The sequence below is a fragment of the Cervus elaphus genome, chromosome 32, assembly GCF_910594005.1.
Source record: "Cervus elaphus chromosome 32, mCerEla1.1, whole genome shotgun sequence".
NCBI classification, from domain to species: Eukaryota; Metazoa; Chordata; class Mammalia; order Artiodactyla; family Cervidae; genus Cervus; species Cervus elaphus.
The window spans coordinates 32,112,333-32,138,347 of NC_057846.1; the positions used below are offsets into that span (position 1 = coordinate 32,112,333).

At 44.3% G+C, this 26,015-nt stretch overlaps 1 protein-coding gene across 1 annotated transcript in view; it reads right to left on the reverse strand.

The window, feature by feature from the left end:
- LOC122687897 (low-density lipoprotein receptor-related protein 2-like) overlaps positions 1-26,015 on the reverse strand; it is a 40,344-nt gene that overhangs the window by 12,851 nt on the left and 1,478 nt on the right. The window contains exons 2-22 of the mRNA XM_043893633.1: positions 24,307-24,420; positions 22,646-22,765; positions 21,802-22,041; positions 20,853-20,966; positions 19,127-19,246; positions 17,516-17,641; positions 16,495-16,698; positions 15,610-15,778; positions 15,129-15,297; positions 14,081-14,306; positions 13,145-13,270; positions 11,531-11,755; positions 9,088-9,399; positions 8,205-8,417; positions 6,581-6,775; positions 5,353-5,568; positions 4,044-4,279; positions 2,190-2,319; positions 1,806-1,990; positions 831-1,017; positions 42-260 (exon numbers count right to left, since the gene is read on the reverse strand). Of these exons, the coding sequence (XP_043749568.1) occupies positions 42-260; positions 831-1,017; positions 1,806-1,990; positions 2,190-2,319; positions 4,044-4,279; positions 5,353-5,568; positions 6,581-6,775; positions 8,205-8,417; positions 9,088-9,399; positions 11,531-11,755; positions 13,145-13,270; positions 14,081-14,306; positions 15,129-15,297; positions 15,610-15,778; positions 16,495-16,698; positions 17,516-17,641; positions 19,127-19,246; positions 20,853-20,966; positions 21,802-22,041; positions 22,646-22,765; positions 24,307-24,420 (3,846 nt within the window). The remainder of the gene's footprint in view (positions 1-41; positions 261-830; positions 1,018-1,805; positions 1,991-2,189; positions 2,320-4,043; positions 4,280-5,352; positions 5,569-6,580; positions 6,776-8,204; positions 8,418-9,087; positions 9,400-11,530; positions 11,756-13,144; positions 13,271-14,080; positions 14,307-15,128; positions 15,298-15,609; positions 15,779-16,494; positions 16,699-17,515; positions 17,642-19,126; positions 19,247-20,852; positions 20,967-21,801; positions 22,042-22,645; positions 22,766-24,306; positions 24,421-26,015) is intronic.

Genomic DNA, 26,015 nt, shown 5'->3' on the forward strand with positions numbered 1-26,015 from the left:
TTAGTAAGGGCAAGATGAGAGCCTCTTATAAGGGGACAAACCTTTCACCATAGTCCCTTTCTTCTTCATGTCCATGCTTATCCACTGAATACTTTGGGCCCCGAGATCAGTCCAGAAGACTTTCTGATCCACTAAGTCATAGTCAATAGAGAAAATAATCAGGTTCTTGTCTGTAGTTGCCAGAATATCTTCTTTCAAGCTCCGCATCCCATAGAGGAGTAGCTTAAACTGGATTGCCACAAGCAGGACTGGTTCAGTACCTGTCAAAAAAGAACTGCTTTCAACATGGTCTTAAGGAGTTTGAATTGTGAGCCCAACACTGGCTAAGGAATCAGAGGACAAAGTAGTTTTTGCTTTCTCATTGACAGGGCTGTGGTACCAGCTCACTGGCATCTAAGTAGTTCTTCCCTTGATGTAATGGTTAAGCTAAAACATGGTTTGAAGACACTTAGAATAAAGGCATAATTAGCCTAAATTGAAAACCACATTTATAAGTAAATATTTGGTGTTAGGTGGACAGGAAAGAAGGGCTTGTCTGGTCTTTAGATATTTATTCGAACTTCAGGTAAGGCTGACCCATGGTTACAGAGGTTTAATTTATGGGTTTGTTATAATAATGCCTTATTTGTAGATACTTTCAGACTCAAATTCAAGGTATAAAATACAAAGTATAAACAGGAGGCTTTGGAACTGTGCTTGTCTTGTTCTGAAGACAAATAAAGCAGGCAGGAACACTTAAGGCCTGAGAAAGAGATTTGCATTGGTATTCCTGGATGTCCTAGGACCTCAAGCTCTCAACCTACAGTTGAGATATTCCCAGCTCCACTTACCTGTTGCTTTACAGGTATGGCCATCAGGCTCCAGTGAGTAGCCAGGATGACAGGTGCAGGTGTAGGAGCCTTTCGTGTTGACACAGGTCTGACTGCAAGGGTGACCACCCAGCCTCCGGCATTCATCCACATCCTCGCAGATCTGGCCACTGCTTTTCAGCTCAAAGCCTCGCTCACAAGCACATACCTGACAGAGGTTGGAAAACATGAAGACTTTCTAAAGGCAAGGTACACAGTTGATAAAAAAGACCTCAGCCTTGATATAAAAAGCACATGGCGATATGCTCCATGTCAGCAACTCAAACTGTGCTTTGAACCAACTTCATTCTGAATGCAGTCACTCTCTCCATCTCCTGCCGCTCACCCCACACCCTTGCCACCCCCAGGGGTCCTAGGTTAACAAAGGTGTCCAGTTCAGCCCAGGCCACCTAGGACCCCATCAGAATCTGTAAGTGAAGAGACCCCTAGACTTCACTGAACTGGCTGTCTGCCAACAGGACCAGACATCAGCATGGTTTTCTTCCCCTTGCCTGTCAGAATCAAGTTCACCATGTTCAGCCAACCAATAATGCCAGACCAGAACACGGACAGTTCTTGACTGAAGGGCAAGTCATATTCTAAATACTCACACAGAAAGGACTTCCTCACAGGCAGGTACTTCGTTTCCTGAGCTGCGGCATGGCGGGGAGTTACCTGACTCTTGGGACAAATCCCCCCAAACCTACTGCCTCACCGTGAATGTCGCAGTAGGGGACTTTCTGGAGCTGGGTGGCAGGGTTCCAGAAGACGGGAGAGGGGAAAGAGACTAGACAGGACTCAGCAGAAAGCCTCCAGCACGGGGACGTGGGAGGAGGGCTCCGGGCAGCTCCCCCGTGGACGACCCGGCGTGGGGAGCAGACAGCCCGGCTGAGGGTGACCGCCTCGCCCCACACCGCGTCTCCCAGCAGCCGGAGCAGAGAAGCAGAAAGCACTCACAGGTCCGTGTGGGGACGGGTAGCAGGCGTGGAAACACTGTCCCTGGAGGCAGGCGGACGACGAGCACTGCCCGCCCTCGTCGGCGCCATCGGCACAGTCTGGCTTCCCGTCACACACCAGGCTGAGGTCCAGGCAGGCGGAGGGCTGACACTGGAACTCGGAGCTCCCACACTTCTCCGGGGGGCCTGGAGAACGACCTTCTGCCTTTAGAGTCAAACCCTCCGCCGCACACCCCTCCCACAGCAAGGCTCTCTCGCCTACAATCCAGACACCTCCATCCCGGCAGAGGGATGGATTTCGGGCCCCGTAGCATTTGCCCAGTGAGCTGGGTTCCCCCGCAGCCGCGCCCCTCCGAGGCCGGCGGCCCCCGCGCCCTGCGCTTACATCCCGTCTCGTCGCTGCCGTCCCCACAGTCACGCTGCCCATCACAGCGCCAGGGCTCGGGCACGCACTGCTCCCCGCTGGCACACGGCCACTGCCTGGAGCCACAGCGCAGCTCCTTGGGGTCACAGTCCTGAGGAGACAGTGAGCGACTCCGTCAACAACACCCAGGTTCAGGGCCCAGGAAGGGGCGTGGGTTATGAGAGAACCCTCAAGTCCCCTCTGCAGTGAGGCCAGAGATGTGGGTGATAAGCAACGCCTTCCTCAGCTGGAGTTTAGCCGAGGAATTGTGGGTGATACCAACGTGGATGGGAAAGTGGGAAGGAGATGCCTTATTCTGTAAACTGACCAGCCAGGAAGTCTTAATTCATTTAACCTACCGCTTGTTTAAAAACAACTAGATACAATATGATGATCGTGTACCTAGTTTGTTTCACTTTTTCTATTTCATATTCAATGGCCCCATTTCATTTAGTTTATGTTTTTCAATTTCTCTTTTCTCTTTTTTTTTAAACATTCTTTCTCAAGACTTTATCAAGCATAGTAGAAAAGCTTTTGTATACATATATATATATAGTATGTATAAAAGTGAAAGTGCTAGTTGCTCAGTCTGGTTGTGTCTGACTCTTTGTGACCCCATGGACTGTAGCCCGCCAGGCTCCTCTGTCCATGGAATTTTCCAGGCAAGAATACTGGAGTGGGTTGCCATTTCCTTCTCCAGGGGATCTTCCTGACCCAGGGATCGAATTTGAGTCTTCTGCATTGCAGGCAGATTCTTTACTGTCTGAGCCATTTTATATATATATATAAATATATTTTAGAAAATATATATTTTATATATATATATATTTTAGAAAACTTATGAATTTTTGCCTAACTAAAAAATTCATGACATTTTGATTCCACTTGTTTGACTTAATATGAATAGAATGCTGTATTTCTAATGGAAAAAACAGATATGCAACAAGCAACAAAGATTAACTATATAGCACAGGGAACTGTAGTCAATATCTTATAATAACCTATAATGGAAAATAATCTCAAAAATAATATATGGGTATATGTATAACTGAATCACCTTGCTTTGCATCTGAAACACTGTAAGTCAACCATACTTCAATAAAATATATATATTAAGAAAAAACTATATAAAAAAAAACCCATGACTGATTCACATTGATATATGGCAGAAACCAATACAACACTGTAAAGCAATCATCCTCCAATTAAAAATAAAAAAATTTTTGAAAAGCATAAGCAAAAGAATCTGCTCTAGAAACTCTTCTTTGAATTCCCACCATTTCTAACGCACACTCCAGCATTTGTACCTATTCTGACTGGGATTCTCAGAACTGGTGCAGGGAGAAGGATATTTCAGATCTGTGCCCCTATGATACAGCAGCACCTTGAGATACAGTTTCAGCCCAGCAGACACTACCCATTCTATTGATGAGAAAACAGAACATCACAGCAGAGCTGCTTTCTTAAGGTCAAATGTGAGCAATAGGTTCAAAATTGGGCTGCATCTCGCACAATGCAGAAGCAACGGTGTATGTCATGGGAACTGGTTAGGCAGAGCTTCAAAGCATCTCTCTAAACAAGACAGTCAAACTATGACCATCAAGACCTAACATTTGCAAAGCTCCTCCAATAAAGATCTTACAAGTTTGACTTTCAACCAGAGGATCTTAACACTTTGGAGACTTTGATGCAGTTACAAGTGGCTTTCTGGGCAAAGATTGTGGGAGACCTCTGTTCGTACATTTTCCCAAGTTTTCTAGTGAGGAAGTACATGTTACTGTTGTGATTAGAAGTCTACTGTGTTTTTTTTTTTTTTTGAACGGAAGTGTGGGCTACCTTCTCGTCAGTTCCATCTTTGCAGTCTAAGTCATGGTCACATATCCACTCTGCCAACACACACTCCCCGCTCCTCGGGCACTTCACCTCCCCTGATGGGCATGGCAGGGGCCAGGCAGGACAGCCCTCTTCATCCGAGTGGTCCAGGCAATCCCGGTTCCCATCGCAACGCAGGGAAGAAGATACACATTGGCCATTCTCACATTTAAATTCAGATGGGCTGCATTTTTCGTGAACTGAAAAACAAAGCTTTAGGTAACAACTCAGCCAGATGGAGAAGAAGCAATCTGATGGCAAATAAAATGGTTTGAAGACTCCCAGTCTTCTCCTGTCACCTTAGGAATTAAGCCCCAGCTTAATTAGGGCAGGAAGGTGGGTTAGGGCAGGAAGGTGGTTCATACAGACTGTTAGGGCAGAAAAGGTCTATCAGCTAGCCCAGAAAATCCTCCTTTCCTGGAGGACGAGAGCTGGGGGACAGGGACGGGAAGACACGTAGGAGGATGCTCGGACAGGCAGGGGAGCGAGATTCCTGCCTGGGACCCTAATGTGAGTTGCCTGCAACACACCTTTCCAACCGGGGCTGAAAAGGCACCATTTTGACCTTAAGTTTCCATTCTCAGACTAAAAGAAGTATCCTTTTGGTAATCCTTTTTGTTGTCCGCCAAGTCGTGTCTGATTCTTTGTGACCCCCATGGATTGTAATCCACCAGGTTCCTCTGTCCATGGAATTTTCCAGGCAAGAATACTAGAGTGGGTTGCCATTTCCTCCTCTCAGGGATCCCCCCAACCCAAGGATCAAACCTGCATCTCCTGCATTGGCAGGCTGATTCTTTACCACTAAGCCATCAGGGATGTCTTGCAGTCATTTAGGACCATGTTTTTCATGGTTTTTTTTTTTAACTTTCTAGTGATTTTTCTATTTAAAATGACTCCAAATGTAGTGCTGAAGTGCTGTTTGGTGCTCCTAAGGGTAAGGAGTCTACAGTGTATCTTATGGGAAAATATACATGCATTCAATAAGCTCTGTTCAGCATGAGTTTCGGTACTGCCAGGTATTACTGAGTCAACAATACATGTTAAGTCATCTTTAAACAGAAACACATATTTTAAAAAGGTTCTATATTGATCAGTTGACAAAAATCTGACCAGAGACTCTAAGAAACCTCACCCTGTATATTTTCCAGGAGCAGTGATCCAATATCCTCTAATTCAGTGTTCATGGCAGCTTTATAGAATGTAACTCCCACAAATAAGGAGAACTGACTACAATGTAGTTGGAAAAACTCCAAATAACTTCCATGGAACTTACTACATCCTTGTTCGTCTTTTCCATCAGAACAGTCGGGGTGGCCATCACACAGCCAGCTCTTGGGGATACAGCGGGTCTTGTTGTCACAGCGCAGAGAGCAGTCTTCAACGGGCTTCCAGCAGCCCAGCTCATCGGAGCCGTCCAAGCACTGCTGGGCTCCGTCACAGTGATATTTCTCCTCGATGCACTTGTTTCCATCCATACACTGGAAGACCCCTTCCATGGAACAAGTCAAAAGCAAGGCCCATATATGTTCATCAAACTGAAGTTTTATTACTGGATTAAACTCACCCTCATTCTGGAGTTCGAGGGGTAGTTAGACTGATCTTATTTGAGTTGTGTGTGCATGCTAAGTTGCTTCAGTCATATCTGCCTCTTTGTGACCCTATGGACTGCAGCCCGCCTGTCTTCTCAATCCATGAGATTCTCCAGGCAAGAATACTGGAGTGAGTTGCCATACACTCCTCCAAGGGATCTTCTCAACCCAGGGATTGATTGAACCCACGTCTCTTATGTCTCCTGCATTGGCAGGGGGATTCTTTACTACTAGTGCCACCTAGAAAGCCCGTTGAGTTCTAGATATACATATTTTTAAATTTTTTATTTATTTGACTGTGCCGGGTTTTAGTTGTAGCACATTGGATCTTTAATCTTTGTTGAGGCAAGAGGAATCTTTAACTGCATCATGCTAATTCTCAGTTGTGGCATGTGGGATCTAGTTCCCTGACCAGAGATTGAACCCGAATCTTCTGCATTGGAAGGTGGAGGCTTAACCACTGGACCACCAGAGAAGTCCCCTGACTTCTATATCTTAACTGATCCATAAGTGAGCTTTAATAAAGTGCTAGGGTTAATTAAGCTGAACTAGGTCCTTGAAATACTAAGGCTTCATATTGGTTTGGTTACTTTAACAACTTGTTAAAATATGACCAAGTCAGTTATAAGTGGTCCATTTAGGTCACTCTGTGCCAATATAAAGGCAGCTATTGGAGTACTTAGGCAAATTTGAGGAAGCAAGGAAACATAGTCAAATTATACCTGGTAAAACACTGGGACTTAAATGTGATAAAATGAGCAATCAGACAGTCTGTGTCTGACAGGCTATGTAATCTATGAAAATTTATAGGGAAAGCAAGTGTGATTATAATGAACACTCCGGCAATTCATCGCATGCACCCGAGGCAGAATTAGCACACCTGGGACAAGAGACCAGGAGGTGGTGACACACCTGGTCTGTTGCAGAAGCGGGAGCAGTTCTCTTCATCCGAGCCGTCCCCGCAGTCCTGCTTGCCATCACAGAGGTACCCCCGGGAGATGCACTCCAGCCCATCCCGACAGGGCACAGAGGATCGGGTGCAGAGGACAGGGGCTGGCGGGGGTGGGGGAGGAGGGCTGGGGGCTGCCTCTCCTTTGACCTCAGGATCTAGAATCACCAATGTGTCAGCAGGTCAGTCCATCAGGTGTCAGCAGTGGAGACAGGCTTCTACCACCCGGCTCCCCAAAAACCCGCGTCATGGCCAGGTAGCTATGTCTGTCTACCTTGTAGAAAGAAAGAGTAAAGACCCTGGATCTTTAGACCATGTATGTGGTGTGTTGGCCCATTATCTCATGGTTTTGAGTTGGGGGAAATTGTTTTTTCCTTTCAGGCCTATAAATTTAATTTTTTCCACTACCCGATGCTATATTCTAGGCATGCAGAATAAAGTAAGTTTCTGAAGAAGGGACTTCAGTTTCACAGTGAGATGTCTGAGTTAGGCACTTCCAGAAGTTACCAGTTAGTATTCTTCAGCACCTGTCACAGAAACCTAACGGGTATGCTAGAAGAATAATCAAAACTGGATTTTTTTTTAAACCAAGAGTTAACCTCCTGTTAACATATTTTACCACCTAGGAAACATATGCCTACATCTAATACTTCTTAACCTTGAAAAATCAAGTCAAACCAGTGAATCAGAAAACAATAGTTAAGACTGCAGGGGGAGATGAAAGACCTCTAGGGGGCAGGTACATGGGAGAAGGAACATGTCTGGGCATCTCTGTTTCTACTCTTCCTTGGAGTTTTCAGCTGCTTCCGCCAAGGAAGCTCCCTAAATCCTGTGATAAGACTTTTTCTTCTGCCTCAAGATCTGAAATCAGATTTTTTGGCAAGGTTTATATGAAAATAGTTAAACCAGCTTTAAGCAGATTAATCTGAATGATCAAGGCACAGCTTTAACAGAAGAGCTGCTTCCCCTGGTAACCAGGACCCAGAGCAGCTTCACAGAAGATCCCCTGCAAGATGTCACTGCTATGAGAAAGGGGATTCCTCAGTTTAATTAAAAAAAAAAAAAAAGCCAGCTTGGGAAGCCAGCTTGGGAAACTGGTTTGCATGCATCGGTGCTCTGTTGTGTCCCATTCTTTGCGACCCCATGGACTGTAGCCCACCACGCTCCACTGTTCGTGGAATTTTCCAGGCCACAATACAAGAATGGATTGTCATTTCTTTCTCCAAGGGATCCTCCCGACTCAGGAATTAAACTTGGGTCTCACAAATTGGTAGGCAGATTCTTTATTGCTGTGCCCCCTGGGAAGCCCGGGAAACCTGTTTAGAGCAAGTTAAATAGATCTCTTTACTGCCAAACTAAGAGCTTCAACATGCTAACGTGAAAGATGATTCCCAAAAGGGGCTAGGGTGTGCACCCTCCTTGGGGTATTACTCGGGAACTGGTGTTGTTTAGCAACTTTGAGAAATGTGTTAGATTCTTACTTGAACAAGCTTCAGTACAAGGACAAGTTCGGCAGAAGGCGTGCTGAACACTGAGGAGAGCAGGGTAACATGGATCTCTAAGAAAACCCCCCAGGGGAAGACTTGCCTGGAACCTCCAGGTTCTCGGCCAAGATGATCATCTTCTGGATGTAGGCCTCTTTTGACACTGGGAAAGGCTCTGGCTTCCTCCTGTTCCACAGCACGAGAGCGGTTCTGTTCAGAGTCAGCAGGTAGGGCTCATGGGCCGCAATCATGCCATCACTCCAAGTCTCATTCAAAGTGTAGGTTCTATTTTTTAGGAGACTCAGACTTTGCAACCCTAAGAAAGAGTCAAGTCTTTATAAGCTGATACAGAACAAGTAACCTGTGACAGCAAGGAGGCAAGGGCACCATTGGATTGAAAGTTTCAATGACCTCGCACTGAAAATATGCACAGATTTGTCTATGAAGTTTTGTAAGTTTTAGTTCTATAGTTAAAGATAATCCAAAGAAGTGTTTAAAGCTCCAGAAAAGTGAGGGGTACTGCATGGAAACATCAGATGTGACTTGACCACCAGTCCTACAACCCCAGTCATTAGCACAGTGCCATCAGGTCATCCTTGAGACTTCTGGGTGAGGAGATTATCATATTCAGCTACAAAGGTGTAATATGTACCTGCTGTCAAGTTATAACCAAAGTATCTGTATTTTGTTTATAATGGAAGTTTCATTCCATTACTTCTACTTACAGAAGTAGAAACAAATAGCTTTTTGCAATGTTAAAAATTAAGTACACTATTTCTGAAGTTTTCTATCTCTTCAATCATAAATTTAGACTCATAGATGAGAATAGTTTGAGATCAGTGACTTGTGCCCAAGCTTTAACTATGAAAATCAGAGTTTGACGCTATATCTAATTAGTTCTAAAAATGGTGTCATTACTACTAAAAAGAAGACTCTCATTCAGCCCCTCAAGCCTCTTCCAACCTCACTGGTTATGCAGCACTTACCTAACCCTTTGGTGGTCCAGAGGATGCTGGAAGAGCCGAGATCTAAGGTCACGTGGGTGTCTGCCGTCCAAGTGCCTCTCCAGACTGTCTGTATGCTTTTGCCCTCAAGGGTCATACTTTGCAAGGGTTCCCCACTCTCCACCCAGTAGAGCAGCCTCCTCGGCCAGTCGAGAAGGAGATGCAGTATAACGCTGCCCGTTTTGTACAGGGTATGGGTGTCTGGGCCAGCAAGTCTCGTCCTCTGAATAGCACTCCTGTCACAGGGCAGCCAGTACAAGTTCCCAGTTGGAATGTCCACATTTGCTGAGCAGACTGTAAGGAGGACAAGTCGCTCCCATTAGGAAGGACATTCAAATGTGTTCTCATTCTGTCTTAAACTCTGGGCCAGGGATGAAGTCAGACAGCTGCAGGATGCAAAGATCATGCCCTAGAAACCTACACACCTTGTTTGCATGAGGGTCCCATCATGCCTACTCTGGTTTCTTGTCTGTCAGTATGAGCTCCCCTGATCCTTGACAACCTCTAGGCAAGGTAGACACTTACTGCATTTTATAAGTTGGATAGCTAGGTGGAAGACTGGCAACTTCCTAAGAACACACTGGCCCCATGGGGTAGTGTTTCTCTGGACCTCACTGGGCTCTGCCCTCTGCAGAAAATACATGCTTTCCTCTGGAGTCAGATGTAACCACAAAAATCCCACATGCGAGCATCACAGAATGCCCTCAGAGTGACTCTACACCAGTTCTTAAAAACGTGCACTCTTTCCTAAAGTGGAATTTTGAAGCCCTCCCATTTTTGATTCAGAACTTAATTTGTTTTTTCTAGCCTCAAGTTTCAGTCTGAAGACAAGATTAACACACCCAAGAGAAAACAACACAGATGTCAGTACAGTTCAGTTCAATTCAGTCGCTCAGGCATGTCCGGCTGTTTGCGACCCCATGGCCTCTAGCACGCCAGGCACCCCTGTCCATCGCCAACTCCCAGAGTTTACTCAAACTCATGTCCATTGAGTTGGAATCCATGTTCCTGAGATACTCTTCAGATCAGTGGCTGATGTCTTGATCCTTATAGAACTGGAATTGCTTCAGGCAATGTTTCTTTCCTTTGTTTAGGACACCCAGTTTATGTTACAGAATTGCTTGGTGTGTGGGGGGACACATACTGGTGTCACAGGCACTGAGGTGTAGTAAAGGGCTTCCCAGGTGGCACAGTGGTAAAGAATCCACCTGCCGATGAGGAGACACAAGAGACGTGTACACGCTGATATAAAAATAAGGTGAAAGCTGCAGACCCAAGAGTTGTAAGGAGGCCCTGAGATCCTGCAAACTGGCCTTGGGAGCAGAGGTCAAGCTGATTACTACCCAGAAAAGGCCTGCCTGGCTTTGTCAAGCTTTCCAGTTAACTGTGTAGGAAAAACATCTGTGTGTCTCCTTTGTGTATTTATGTGCTCAGCCACTCAGTCATGTCTGACTCTTTGTGACCCCACAGCCTGTGGCCTGCCAGGCTCCTCTGTCCATGGGATTTCCAAGGCAAGAATACGGGAGTGGGTTGCCATCTGGGGGGTCTTCCCAGGAGATCTTTACAACCCAGGGATGGCACTCACGTCTCTTGTGCCTCCTGCATTGGCAGGTGCATTCTTTAACACTGTGCCACCTTTACTATACCTCAATACTTGTAATACCAGACATGTGCTTCTTCCCCACCCCACCCCCCCCACCAAGCAATTCTGCAACAAAAACTGGGTGTCCTAAACAAAGAAAATAAAAATTGTCTGATGTCATTCCAGTTCCGTAAGGATTAAGACATCAGCCACTGATCTGAAGGGTGTCTTGGGAACATGGATTCCAATACAGCACTTCATATAGTAAAGCAGTTCCTTGGCACTTAGAATACCCACAGTACAGGCATTCAGAAATCAGATTACTCACCCTGGAACTCACCTCTCAGTTTTCTTTTATAAAGCAGATATTTTCATTTAGGCTGAGTACAGGGAGCTAAGGGTGGGGTATGCCATGTAGGAGTGTGGGAGGGGAGAGAAAGTATATATTATCAAATTAAAAAAATATCTTGCTGGTTCTCTCTGAAATCTGCATTGCAAATTGCTTCTAAATTAGTGTAAGAAAAATCTGCAATGCAAAGTTGAAGTATTTAAGGTCTGTTTCCATCCTATCCAGATGTAAGGCCAGAAAAGTAGAATTTTAAAACCCTTATCGCTGACCTCAGTATTTCCCAAATCATGGTAGCCTTTTAAGAGTCTACACACCCTTCATAAGAACAAGGGTAAATCACAGACACTTAATATTTAAATTAGTTAAGAACCACTCTTTGGTATTAAGCTTGATTCAGATCAGAGACAGGTAGGGGTTTGGAGATGTTTGGGAGCCTACTTAAATCTAGAGCCAGAGAATAAAGGAAAAAATTCAAAATAACCAACCCAAGCTACCTGTATGTTCTGTCCAAATCTCTTGCTTGTCCCCCAGGTAGCCAGTTGAGCGAAACAGATGTCCCTGGCTATCTGTCCAGTAGATGAGGTTTCTTTTCCAGTCAATATCCAGCAAGTAGATGTTCCTTGGATGCTCTTGAACTAGGCTTCTCTCTATAGCAGTTCCCATAAAACCAACTTTCAACAAGTAGAGACGTTTGCCAGAGGAAAACACTAGTTTTAACTCTACCGAAGAAAAAGAGAGATGTACTGTTGGAGCATTTGTCAGGGACCCCCACGTTCCCCTCTGAAATAACACTGCTCTCTCAAGTTGAGTTTCCCCAAGAATTCTAGGATCTTATAAAGTTTGCTTCTGAAGCACATATACACAACATGAATGCCTTGGCTTCCTTAGAGAGGGAAGTCATTTGGGCAAATGAAAGCGCTGCTCAGCTTCCCCAAGGCACCAAGTCCTCTAAATTTCTGCAAAAAGATTAACATAGAATCCTGAGGATTAGGGCCTCAGCGTTGCTGTTTGATTCAGTAAGGTCATCAAATCCTTGCCTGTAGCACACACATTTCAACACAAAGAATTTTAAGCTAGGCTGCCTATCTAAAGAAAAGTTACCTGGGTGCTTAACTGTGTATATAAGGTTCAGAAACATTTTAAGCTAAAGACTTGTGTTTGGCGCAACGGCTTATTACACCATAATCATGCTCCATGGCTACCTATTGTGAATTGCCTTCTACAAAGGCAGTTAGAGCATCAACATATTTATATCATTTATTCTTCTTACAACCTCACTGTTCTATAGGAAAAATTCAAGGAGTTGGGCAGTGATGTTCAACCAATTATGTAGCCCTTATAGTTTCAGAGATGGAACAGTGACATGAGGAATTATGTTAACAATGTTAACGTAGACACTCTGCTTACAAGCATGAGTCAGTACATACTATAGTCATAAGACTGTAGAGGGTTTCTTTCTTATACCAACTTAGTCATTAGTCTTTCATGTAAAACTGAGTAGTATAAGCTATTTTTTCTTGTTTTAAAAGTTACTGAACCCAAATATCCATTGATAGATGAATGGATAAACAAAATGTAGTATCTACATACAATGGAATATTATCCCACCTTAAAAAGGAAATTCTGTCACGTGTTATAACATAGACAAACTTTGAAGATATGATGTTAAGTCAAAAAAGCCAGTCACAAAATGACAAATACTGTACCATTTTACTTAGATGTGGTACCTGGAGTAGTCAGATTCACAGAGACAGGAAGTAGAATGGTGATTGCCAGGGGTAGGGGGAGAGGGGAATGAGGAGTTATTGTTTAACAGGAATAGAATTTCAGTTTGGGGAGATGAAAAAGTTCTGGAGACCAAGGGGGGCTGATGGTTGCCCAAAAATATGAATATACTTAATGCCACTGAATACTACACTTACAAATAAAGTGGTACAATTTGTTATGTCTATTTTAACACAATAAAAAACCTAATCAAGGTCTTTAGACAACAAAACTTGTGCTTTCAGGACAAAAGTGATTAATTCAAAAATAGAAGTGATATTATTTCCAGACCTACCACAGAATGTGGCTTCTTGAGCCAAACCCACTTCACCCAGCATCCTTACCACTACACGTGCCGGAAGGTAAAAGAAACATCCCCTCTGGACAAACACACTTATAGCCCTTGGGATGGACGGGGGACAGGAGACACAAGTGGCTGCAAGAACCTGGAACATATGCTGGGTATTTACCTGTTTTAAAGTAAAAACAGATGGATTTATCCAAACCAATTCAAAACTTAAGACTCAAAGGAGTGAAGGCATTTTTGCTTTAAAAGGAATCCCAATATATTTGTCACCCTCTAAGTTAGGCATGCTGACTTTAAGCTCCTGGGGTCCCCTGTCTTTCAGATGGTGACAATGACCTCTCTACAGTAAGCTCAGGCTAAGAAAGCTTCAACTAACAGTATCTTCCCCCTCCAAGTTAAGGCAAAATAACTGTCTAGCTTGCTGATAGGAAGTAAATAGTGGTTGCAGTTCTCCACTTTGATTAGTTACTTGGACCAAGAAGAAGTATAATCTGAGTTGAAGCTGACAATTTCAGATTAACAAGCTTTTAACTCCTAGTCAACAAACATGTGACTTCCCCCTATAAGCAGGATGCCAAGCTTGGTTCAATTTTCTGTTATCAATTGACGTGTCAGTGAGAAAGCTACTCTGGTCCTTTGGTGAACAGCGCAACCCCCGTTTTGTGTATTAAAACTCAGATGTTTTGTGTATTAAAACTCTGGTTGCTAAAAAACAAACAAACAAAAAAAAAACTCTGGTTGCTATGTTAGATAAAAGCCAGGTATGTGCCTGGAACAAATTTTCCAGCAGATAGTTTCATTCTGTTCATCTTACTCAAAAGTCCTGGGTTACGTCTGGAACGATACCCAGAACATTTCCCCGGCCCCAAAATAGCAAGTTCCAACAACAGATGGAGGTAGTAATTTAGGGGGGGTTTCCATTTAGTGCGAGTTCTGATTCATAAGTGTTTTGAAAGCAAGTGATGAGACTTACTTTTAGGCTGTTGGGATTGGTGGAGTACCAAGAAGGCAGATATGGAAGCGTTTAGCAGCACCACTCTCTCCTTTGTGGTGTGGGGTGAAGTGTGAAACAGCTGTAGTTTATTTGCCCAGAAGAAAGAGTTCTCAAATACGGCCAGTCCCACTGGATCATCCTCTTCCCGGAAGACCTTCGGAAAGGTGTGCCTCCCAGAGCCGTCCACATTCACCGTCTCTATGGACTGAAAGGGTGACAGGGTCTCTTGAGAGCGAGGCAGCAAGAGGGGTGACCACCTCAGTGCACCTCAGTTTCTTGGACACCAATTAAACATGTTTTGATATCAATTTGATAGAGATGAAGTGATCTTGGGATCCGCAGAGGCTAATGCCAAAGGCAGAGGATTGAGCTGCTTCTTATATCAATTAGGGTCATAAATCTTGTGCAAGTAGCTACTATAACATAGTGTCTGCATCAGACATTGTACCAAATCCTTCTACTACATTCCCCAACCACCTCCCGAGGCAGGCATTCTCTCTCTTTCCAGAGAGGGCAAGAAGAGCTCAAACAGGCACCCTAGGTAACCAGAAATCACAGCTGGAAGAAATAGGCTTAAATATATGACTCCCAAGCCTGTGCTTTCAGCCCCCATGTCCAACTGGTCTTTTAGTTTGATGGTTTCAAAAATAAGATAACATGACCTGTAATATGAAAACCTAGAAATGTGGGCAGAAGACACTAAGGTACTTAAGTAACTGCATGTTTGTTTGTTTTTTTGCCACCTTAAAACATTTTATATCCCAGGTACCATACAGAACATGACCTAGACAACCAGGAGATTCCAATGCTGGGTTTGACTGTAGAGAGCTTAAGAAAGTCACACAGAGTCTCCCAACCTGCGCTGATACAGTCCAATTCCATCTGAAGACGCCGTGCTTTTCTCGGTTTTCACAGCCAGAAGCTACTTCACTGAGTTAATGCAACACATAAGAGAGCTCTGTCCTCAAAAGAACCCTTGACCCCTACTAAACAGGTTTACCTTTTCCTCCTGACCCATCCATGGTACCTCTTTATATTCACTGATCCAGTAGAGTCTGCTAGCCACTTGGTCCAGCGTCAGCCCTGTGGGCTCCTCCATGTTGACCACCGCCAGCACCTTCCTATCAGAGCCATCCATCCCTGCCATTTCGATAGTCCTCAGGCCTTTCCCACCTCGATTTACCCAATACAAGTACCTGAGAACAGCAGAGACACAAGGGTTAGAGAATCCACTCCAGGGCATGTATACGATTCTAACCAGCCAGGCTGCCCCGGTGGCTCACACAGACCTCTTATCATTCCACTGGTCAGAATGCTGGAGATTTCTGCTCTCAGACTCAGTAGACTTTGAAAAGTTTGGCTCTATGGTATTCAATTTAGACTTCAAAATAAAGAATTTTTTGGAGCAAATGAGACCTAGGTCGAAAAGGTTGACCTGTTCTCTTATCAACTTAAATACCTAAGACAACCAATGATTTGGGATATATTCCGAAGAAAGCGCGACTTACTTCTTTGCAGGAAACACGATGAGTTGCTCTGGCACAAGATCCTTTTCCAAGATTCTGACGTAGCCTCTGCCATCACTTAAACCAGCACAGATGACCCTGGCAAAGCTGCTAGCCCAATACAACTGCCCCGTGAACCAGTCCAAAGAGATACTGTTGATGGTTTTAAGTTCTGGGGATTACAAGAGACAGTGTTATGTTTCTGTGTTCTCCTACACCCGTCTCACCTTGAAAAAAGAGACTCCAACAAAATTTTTCCGCACCTTCTGATCTCAAGCCAACAGGACACAGGGAATGAATGAGAGCTTCTGCTGTGTGAGGTATTCCCAATATACAGTGGGCAGTAAGGAAAGACAAAGGTCTTAGGAGAAGTATAACCAAGACATCCAGGAGAATGTGACCTCAGTTTGGGACAATGTTCACTATCTAAGTTTTTGATATTTTTTTCTGGGAATGCTGTGATGAATGCTACCTCTTAACTGCCAGCAGAGGATTTCTGTGCATCCAGGACTCTGCTAAGCACTTCTTCCCCTTAATCCCCATACTTACCCAATGAGACTGTTACCCAATGCTGTTATCTTCATCTTTTACATGGTGGTTCAAAGGAGTTAACAACCTGCTCAGGATCATACGCCAAGTGATGGAGCTGAGACTAACCTTGGCCTGAGCCCACATCTCTATACCTTGCATACTGCTTAACAATCTCATCTCAGGTTATGCTCTACGAAACTCCTACAGAATCAAGCTACATAGACTTAAATGAAGATATTATGTACTCTCATGATTCATGACAAGTGAGTCACAGAAGATGTCCGGATGAACATATATTTCTCACACAACGTTTAAGTAGCTTAAAGAAGCTAGGGCTCTTAATATCAAGAAATATACCTGGATAGAGAGGAGCAGGGTTTGGCTTCCCAAGCACAAACACATTTAAGATTTCATCCACCCAGAAGTACATGCTTCTCTCTAGATCATATGCAACAGAAGTAGGCCTTGATTTTACAGGTACCAGTGTCTCATAGATGCCTGTTCCTCGATCCAGGATACCAAGTTCTCTATCTGCTGCAATAAGAATTTTAACAGCAGCATCTGCAATAGAAGTAGAAGGTGACTCATGACTATGAAACTTTCTTTCACACCATTCTCCTTAACTAAAGATGTTGGCTAGTGGCCCATACCAAAACCTACTTATGTCTAAAGTCTGGACTAAGGTGGATCTAGAGGAGACCTGGTTGACCACCTGAAGCCTCAATTCCTCCTCTGAACTCTAGCACATTGAAATGAATCTTTGGAACTTTTCTGCCTGATTTCAGATTCAGCCCCTCACCCCTAGACAGAGGTCCTCTCTCCAGGCCTTATAGACAACAGTCAAATATAATAAAGTGACCCATCGTGGAAGTGGTACAGGACAAAGTAAGATCATCAATTGCACCTACAAGATCATCTACAGCACCTAGCTGTAGATCCTACAAAAAAACTAAATCATTTTAAAGACAAGCATGTGTGCTAACTCACTTCAGTCATGTCTGACTCTTTGTGACCCAGGGGAATGTAGCCCACCAGGCTCCTCTGTCCATGGGATTCTCCAGGCAAGAATACTGGAGTGGGTTGCCATGCCCTCCCCCAGGGGGGTTTTCCAACCCAGAGATGGAACCCATGTCCCATGTCTCTTGTGTCTCCTCCTCTTTACCACTAGTGCCACCTGGAAAGCCCAATCATTTTAAAGACACATGATAGCAACTGACACTCAAAACTGATCAACTAACATTATAATAGCAGTTCTCTATGGAAAGAGTGGCGTCATCTCTAATACCAGGCCCTGAAGTGAATTGTCTATATCACTCTTACCTAAATGCTGCCAAGGATAGGACAGGGGCTCTGCTTTGCTTCCGGTACTGAAACTCACCTGTAACACGACAGTCAGTGCCATTGTGGAGCTGGTAACCTCGAACACACCCACAGGAGTAAGAGCCGCGTGTGTTATGACATAGCTGGCCACAGGGGCTGTATGCCATTGAGCACTCATCCACATCTGATGACAGAGAGTTGGAAATTAGCGAAGACTGAGGAACGATCTCAAGTATTTTTGTTCTTTGGGGCCACTTTTCAGATGCTCATGGAGCATGCATTAAGTGGAGACGACTGTGTGGGTCCTGGGATAGAAAATCCCCATGTCCATAGGATTCCCCTGTATGTGAGTGCCTTGCAGCAGAACCATCAATACAGGGACCCTAGATGTGCGTCCCTGTTACTCTAGCAGCATTCCCAGGGACATGACCCATCTCAAGCCAACCAGAGCCCAATTTAGAATGAGCTGCAAGGATGTGCAGAAATCCAAACCCATGTGCATTGCTAATGGGAATGTCAAATGGCGCAGCCTCTGTGGAAAAGTTTGATGGTTTCTCAAAAAGTTAAACACAGAATTTACCATGGGACATAGCAGTTCCCCTAGTGTTGTATACCCAAGAATATTGAAAGCAGGGACTCAGTGAACGCTTGCACACCATTGTTTACAACAGCATTGTCCACAGTAGCCAAAGGGTGGAAATGACCCAACTGTGCATCAACATATGCATGGATAAACAAAATGTGACACACGGTCGTCTCTTGGTATCCACAGGGATTGGTTCCAGGACCCCCAGAGAATACCAAAATCCATGTCTCTTGTATAAAATAGTTTGGTATTGGCATATAACCTATGCACATGCTCTCATATACTTTAAGTCATCTCTGGAGTACTCATAATCCCTAATACAATGTAAATAGTTGCTAGCAGACAGCAAATTCAAGTTTTGCTTTTGGAACTTTCTAGAATCCCACTCCCCACACCACCCCCACCCCAGTATCTTCAACCCGCAGTTGGTTGAATCTGCAGATGCGGAGCCTGCATATACAAAGAACAAACTGTATGCATACAATGGAATATTATTTGGCCTTTAAAAAGGAGGGAAATACCTTTTCAACATGAATGCACCTTAAAGACAAGCTAAGTGAAGTTAGCAGGAAACAAAATGACAAACACTGTATGATCCCACTTATACATAGTACTGAAAGAAAGTGAAGGTGAAGTTGCTCAGTCATATCTGACTCTTTGCAACCCCATGGACTGTAGTGTACCAGGCTCCTCTGTCCATGGGATTTTCTAGGCAAGAATACTGGAGTGGGTTGCCATTTCCTTCTCCAGGGGATCTTCCTGACCCAGGGATCGAAACCAGGTCTCCCACATTGCAGGCAGACACTTTACCATCTGAGCCACCAGGGAAGCCCAATACATAGTACTAGAACAGATAAATTCATAGGTAGAAAATCAATCAAGTTTACCAGGGAAGGGGGGGACAGAGTTATTGCTTAATGGGTACAGGGTTTCTGTCTGGGATGATGAAAAAGCTCTGGAAACAGTGTGATGGTTGCACAACACTGTGAATGTACATCAAAATGCACATTGAAAATGATGAAAATGGTAAATGTTAAGTTAGTTTAATAAGAACTTGTAAAGATGAGCCAAATGAATTCTGACCTCCACAGCTCTGGCCATCGGGCTGTAAGCGCCATCCGCCTGCACATGAACACCGGACACCCCAGGGTGTGTCCCCACACTGCCCCTCGCAGCCCCCGTTGGCCAGAGAGCAGTTTCTCCCTGGTAGAGACAGCACAGTGGTCAGTACAGATGAACATGGTCAAGATCAAATGCTTTATAAACCATGCTGTGTCACAACCTTCCATACTTGTGTGAGGAGGAGATGCCTGGCTAAAGATAACCTTTGACCCGCCCCCCCTTCCCTAGGAAGATGAGCTAGGAAAGTGGAGGCTTTATGGGGAGACCAGAGGAAGAGAGAAAGTTAGGAATCACAGAGCTGGGGAAAGGTGGACCGTCTGGACTGTTCCAAGTGTTGGTGTGCGGTTCACTCATGGAGGGACCAGTGACCTCTCTTCTATTTTCTCTAGAATCTGTAGACAGCTGGGACCATTAGTTCAGGAAGTGATATAATAATTTATTAATCCCAATGAATTATCTATACAGGAACAGAAGCCTGTATTTTGGGTCCTACTGTTTATGCTTTTAGTATCTCTTAAGTGCAAAGCTTCTTTCACGGCCTTTAACAGTACTAAAAGAGCTTTCACCATAGTGTCTAAGATCAATTTGGGGGGAAATGAGAGACAGATGACAAAATGACTGGGGACAGATGCCCGTCTCCCTCTGCCTCAACTGGAACCTTTCAGTTCTTTTTTTTAAATTAAATTATTTTTAATTGAAGGATAATTGCTTTACAGTATTGTGTTGACTTCTGCCAATCAACATGGACCAGCCATAGGTATACCTATATCCTCTTCCTCTTGAACCTCCTCCCCATCCCACCCCGCCTCCCCATCCCACCCCTCCAGGTTGATAGAGCCCCAGTTTGAGTTTCCTGAGTCATAGAGCAAATTCCCACTGGCTGTCTATTTTACATGTGGGAATGTTACTCCTCATACATCCCACCCTCTCCTCCCCTCTACCCACAACTGTGTCCGTAAGTCTGTTCTCTGTGTCTGTGTCTGCATTGCTGCTGCTGCTGCTAAGTCACTTCAGTCGTGTCCGACTCTGTGTGACCCCATAGACAGCAGCCCACCAGGCTCCCCCGTCCCTGGGATTCTCCAGGCAAGAACACTGGAGTGGGTTGCCATTTCCTTCTCCAATGTATGAAAGTGAAAAGTGAAAGTGAAGTCACTCAGTCGTGTCCAACTCCTAGCGACCCCATGGACTGCAGCCTACCAGGCTCCTCTGTCCATGGGATTTTCCAGGCAAGAGTACTGGAGTGGGGTGCCATTGCCTTCTCTGATGTGTCTCCATTGCTGCCCTGCAAATAGGTTCATCATTCCTCAGTTCTTTGGCTAAATCTTTGGAGAATTTGCCCTTTTGTCTTGAACAAATGATTTGCTTCTTTGTGGCAAAGTTTATGTTTCTTATTCCAGAATTTTAGGAGCCCTGTAGTTTGGGGGCTATTTAGCTAATCTAGTTCCATAAAGCTACAACATGAGAATGGCCCTCAATTTTTACAGTTCAGGTAACATTTCCTCGCATTCAGGAGACCAAAGCCAAGGGCTGGGACTTGTAAGGGATCCATCATTGAAGGATAACTGCTTCTAAAGGAGTTTGAGCCCAAGAGTTATCTCAGAGAGTAGACCCCATGATAACTGAGGTGCTGGCTTGTTTCATCTTACTCTCCTCTCTCCCATGTTAAGCAGAGCAATTGACTTCTTACCACACGTGATGGGTTCATCAGTACCATCTGTGCAGTCCACTTGCCCATCACACATCAGGGATTCTAGAATGCATTTCCCCTCATCACATCCAACCATGCCTTCTGGACAGGAAGCTGTGTAGGAAGTTAAGTATTCTTTTCATTAATATTTGGAGTGGTAGTAAAAATAGACAAGTCTTACAGCCAGGAAGGGAGGTGGCACTATTTCTATAACCCAAGGCAAGTCTAGGCTGGAAATGAAGTTATCTTTTTAAGCAGAGTTTTCAGGAACTGGGACTTAAGACTTGATAGCAACAGTGTTAAGACATCAGGGCACTGGATTGAAATTCTATTAAACTTGAACTGAGCTAGCATTAAATAGTTCTAATTGAAATCATATTAAAGTCAGATAACATTAGCCCTAAAAAAAAATACTCTCTTAAGAAACCAGGTTATAAATTACTATAAAAATGTTAGAATCTGAACACATTTACTATTACAGATTTAACTGTAGGGAAGAGTGAAAGGTACTGAAGTTCATTTAAAAAATTGGAAGTTCTGCTACACTGTGCATTGAGGGTAAAAAAAAAAAAAAAGGAATGTAGCAGTCATCATGTTTCGGGGAGGCTTTCTATTTTTTAGTGACGAATGTTCTCTTTCCATATTCACCACACAAGGATGTAGGCATCTGTTAGGAGATTGCCTCCGGATACTGGCTCTCAGGTGTTCTGCAAGTTGGCCAGACTTGATCAGCGGAAACAGTCTAGGCTGTGCCGCGAGTGTCCACTGCAGTTGCTATTTAAGCACTGCTTTATGTTTCCATGGATAAGGAAATCTTGGTTATTGCTAGGAAACACCCCAAGTTTAGATATAAGATGGGAGTCTCAGTCATAGGGATTAAAGCACCGCTTGCAGAAAGGAGCCCATCCAACCTCCCTTTTAACGAAAGGTGGGGCAGGCCGAGACTCACCACAGCCCTGCTCGTCTGAGGAGTCCCCACAGTGGTCCTCGCCGTCACACCGCCAGCTGTCCGGGATACACAGCCCGTTCCTGCACTGCCACTGGCCACTCAGACAGCGATGCTGGGGGCAGAGCGCATCCCCGAACCGCCTTCCACAGTCCTCATTGACATCGCAGGGGTCCCAGGCATCTTGGCACTGCGGATCTTCTGGACACCGGGTTTTGGGATATGGACATGCCGTCCTTCTCTCTAAAAGGCAGGAGTTGGTTGGGTGAGGTAGAACCCCCTGTCACAGCCTTGTTATTTAGGGATTTACGATTTGCTCATGAATTTAGTCCATAGAAAACCAAGAATGGGAGGGGACGGGAGCTGTCAGAGAAGTGGCCATAATTTTGTGTTCTGAAGTTTCACCCCAAAATAGGTTTTAAGTCAATAAAGCTAATCATCTGTTTTTTAAAGACTTTTTTCTTAAGGTGGTCCATTTTTAAAGTCTTTATTGAATCTGTTACAACATTGTTTCTGTCTTATGTTTTGGTTTTTTGGCTGCGAGGCATGTGGGATCTTAGCTACCCAACGGGGATTGAACCCGCAGCCCCTGCATTGGAAGGTGAAGTCTTAACCACTGGACTGCCAGGAAGTCCCAAGCTAGTAATCTTCTTAATTTTAGGTAGTTTTGAAAAATAGAGAAGTGAGTGAAAACAGTCACCTGCAATATGGGAGACAATGTAAAGTCTGGGTTTAGCATATAGGCAGAAAGCTACTTTGTGACGAACTTCACTTAAGACAGTTGCCGCTCATCAATGCAGCTAATAAACAGAATGCAACCGAAGATAAAAAGATAAGCTGTACACACCGCAGTTAGCCTCATCAGAGCCATCTAAGCAGTCGCCAACACCATCACAAAGCCAGTGGGAGGAAATACATCTTCCGTCATCACACTGCCAGGCCTGCGGGTGTCCACGACACACCTCCTCTGTGGGTCAGCGGCGGTGCCCGGGGAGAGGAACAAAGGAAGAAGTGCTCATCAGGGCACTAGCAGCTTTTAAATTTGGATTTCCTATCAGGTATTTTCATTAGCAAAGGAAAAATTCATTCCTGATTTGTCCCTGGAGTGAACCCTAAACTGGCCCATCCTTTCCATGTTACTTTTGACGACATCACTCAGTAGCCCTGCCTTAGGGGCAGTCAGTCAGCAGATCAATAGACATCGCCTCATATATACAGATACACATATACCTATACATATATGGCTGAGTCCTTTTACTGTTCACTTGAAGCTATCACAACATTGTGAATCGTCTATACCCCAGTACAAAATAAAAAGTTTAAAAAATAAAAACTATCGTCTCCTCCCCATTATTCTTCTAGAACACCACTGTCCACTAAAACTTTCTGTGACAATGAAAGCATTTTACATCTCTGCTGTCACAAATGGCAGTCACCAGTCACATGCGGCCATTGAGCTCTTGAAATGCGGCCAGTACAATCCAGAAATTGAACTTTATTTGTATTTATTTAAATAAATTTAAATCCTCACATGTGGTTAGTTGCCCTTAAATTAGTTCAGTTTTCTAGGTTTACTACTCTGATTTCTTTTGACGTTTGAGACTCTATTAAGACCTCAGGCAACCTGGGAACTGGGGTTGGGGGCTTAATTAGACCTTCAAGTGTTTCCGCCAAAGTCTGACTATAGGCCGAAGCAAGTCAACTTGAGGAGCTGGGCTGAAGTGTCTGGGGGCTCGAGCCCAAGGCATTTCTGCAAGTCTGAAATTTTACCCTAACCTGTAATAGTACACGTTTTGATATCCAAGGTTTCATGTTAAATCACAGTAGGTGACCACCCCAGGAATGTGCGTGAGGGGAGCACTCACCCAGTCCTGTGGGGGTTTTCCTCTTTTAATGAGGAACGTCCCCTCCCATAGTCACTGCATCCCCAGGTGCCAGGCACCAAGTGATGGGCTTTCCTCACACAAGCCCTCCAGCCTTCCTTCTGGGGTTTTAAGTTCTCTCAGCAAAGTCTGGGGACTCAAAATTTATTTCAGGGGGACATTTACCAAATGGCTAACTGACTTCTGTTGGTTTTATAGTTTTTGTCCCCAACTTGAAAACTGTTTTTCAGTCACATAAAAGCTCTAAGCGTATAAAAGTTGAAGTAGTTTATTGTATATAAAACTGTGGTCTGCAGGGGTTTTCTATCAAGGAATCCCTGTATTATTCCAGTTTGAGTAACACTGTCTCAGATGTTTAGGTCTGAATTGAAGATGAGGAGCCAGACTCTTGCTGGATTTTTCCATCCCAAATCTCCCTCCACATGTTTGCACAGCAGGGTTGCCAACACTTGAAGACACATCCCTGGCCTTCCCCACCAAAAGCCTGCAACAACTCAGAGTTCCCAGGGTTTTAGATTACTTCCCAAGAGGGTGAAAACCAGGAGAACTGTCAACAAGGCATGTAGCACTATGGACCAGGTGTGGGTGAATGCATTATATACAACACAGCTGGGAGGCTGCTTACCGCACTGCTCGTCCACCCCATCCGGGCACTCCCACTCTCCATTGCAGAGCCAGGCCACAGGAATGCACCTCCCACCACATGCAGCTTGCCTCGTCTCATGACACTGCATTTCATCTGCATTGGATGACCAAGAAGCAAAGCCATCAGAGTTCCCAGCTTCCTTGGGTCCAGGAGACCTTTTTGTGATAAGCTGAAGTCATTGTTCTCTTTGGAAGACCTTCCTTCGACTACTACCGAGGAGAACACTAGTGAGTTCAGTACCCTAAAAACCCATGAGATTTCACCAGTGATGACCCTTGGGGACCCTTCTTTCTGATGCTGTGGAATGCTGTCATTCACCTCCTCATTGTCCTGTTAGAATGGCTCAGACTTGCACTTGTGCTTTGACAAGATATGACTACTTCCTCCAGATCTGATTTGGTCTTGAAAACTCAGAGTATGAAGAGTTGCAAGTTTAGAGGTTTGGGTTCAAAGCACTTGACCATACTTTACTTTTAGACATGTGTAAATATAACTTCAAGGGAAGTTAGGGTTTGGGGGTCCTGCATGGCATCTTTATAAGAAAGCCTCTAGCAGCCTGGTTACATACACTTAAGTTTTCAGTTATTTTCAGGACACTGATTTATATTGTTGGTTTTATTCACGTCATGAACTTGAGTTTATCAACTCTGAATGATTAATGGTCAAATATAATTCTGTTATGGATTCAGTGCTCAGAGGAAAACACTGGAAAGGCCTGACCATATTTAGTTTACTTTTTTTGTCCTAACTTTCAAAGAGAAAAAGCCAATCCTTGGTTCCAAGAAAATATAAACTACATGGCCCACTCAGTAGAAGTTTCTGCAAGACACAGTGAAGACCCAGCAGTCCTACCCCAGGGACAATGTGTACACATGGATAGAAAGTTGTGTGCAAAGCCATGTGATGGGAGTTGACAGTGGAAGCCCACTGCATAGACTTCACCTTCTTTGGTAAGGACCAGACCTCAGCCTTACTTATATCCATCTAAAGTAGTGCTTTTTTGCACACTTACTCAATGTTTGATTTTTAAGTGCTGGCTTATAAATTGCATTATAACTGAAAGACTCAGAAGGTACTGGTTATTACTGAATAGCTCACAACTTTGCCAGCTACTCACATACTATCCAGGCGATCCCATTTAACTGGACCAAAGCCATCCATCTGAGAGCAGATAAGGTCAGCAACCCCTAAGATGTATCCCAGGCTCAGTTGTCAGGCTACTCACTTGGAGTTTTGGTTAGAATACTCACTAACAACATCATCCTGGGAGACTTACTGCCTCAGTTTTTCTTGTCTATAAAGTGAGGATAGTGAATAAGTAGTTCTAAGAGGAAAACTCAAGGATTAAATGAGCACAAAATCACTTGGCATAAACCCAGCAAATAAATGCTCCTGGGTTTTTTTGCCACCTCTTCTAGCAGATTCTTCCAGAAGGATCCCAGTTAGGATTGCAGTCAACCCTCAGAGACTTGCACTGTTAGGCAAGTCCCACCTAGAACACCATTCTGCCCTGGGGATTCTCAGCCTGACGACCCAGTGTGCACATGGATTCTACACATCATCTGTAGATGAGTCTCAAACATGACTTTTCAAATTTAGGTACATGCTTGCTGTGAATAAATTTAAACTTTACTAATCTAATTACATATTAAATTTACAGTAGCATTCTCATAGTCTGTCAATATACA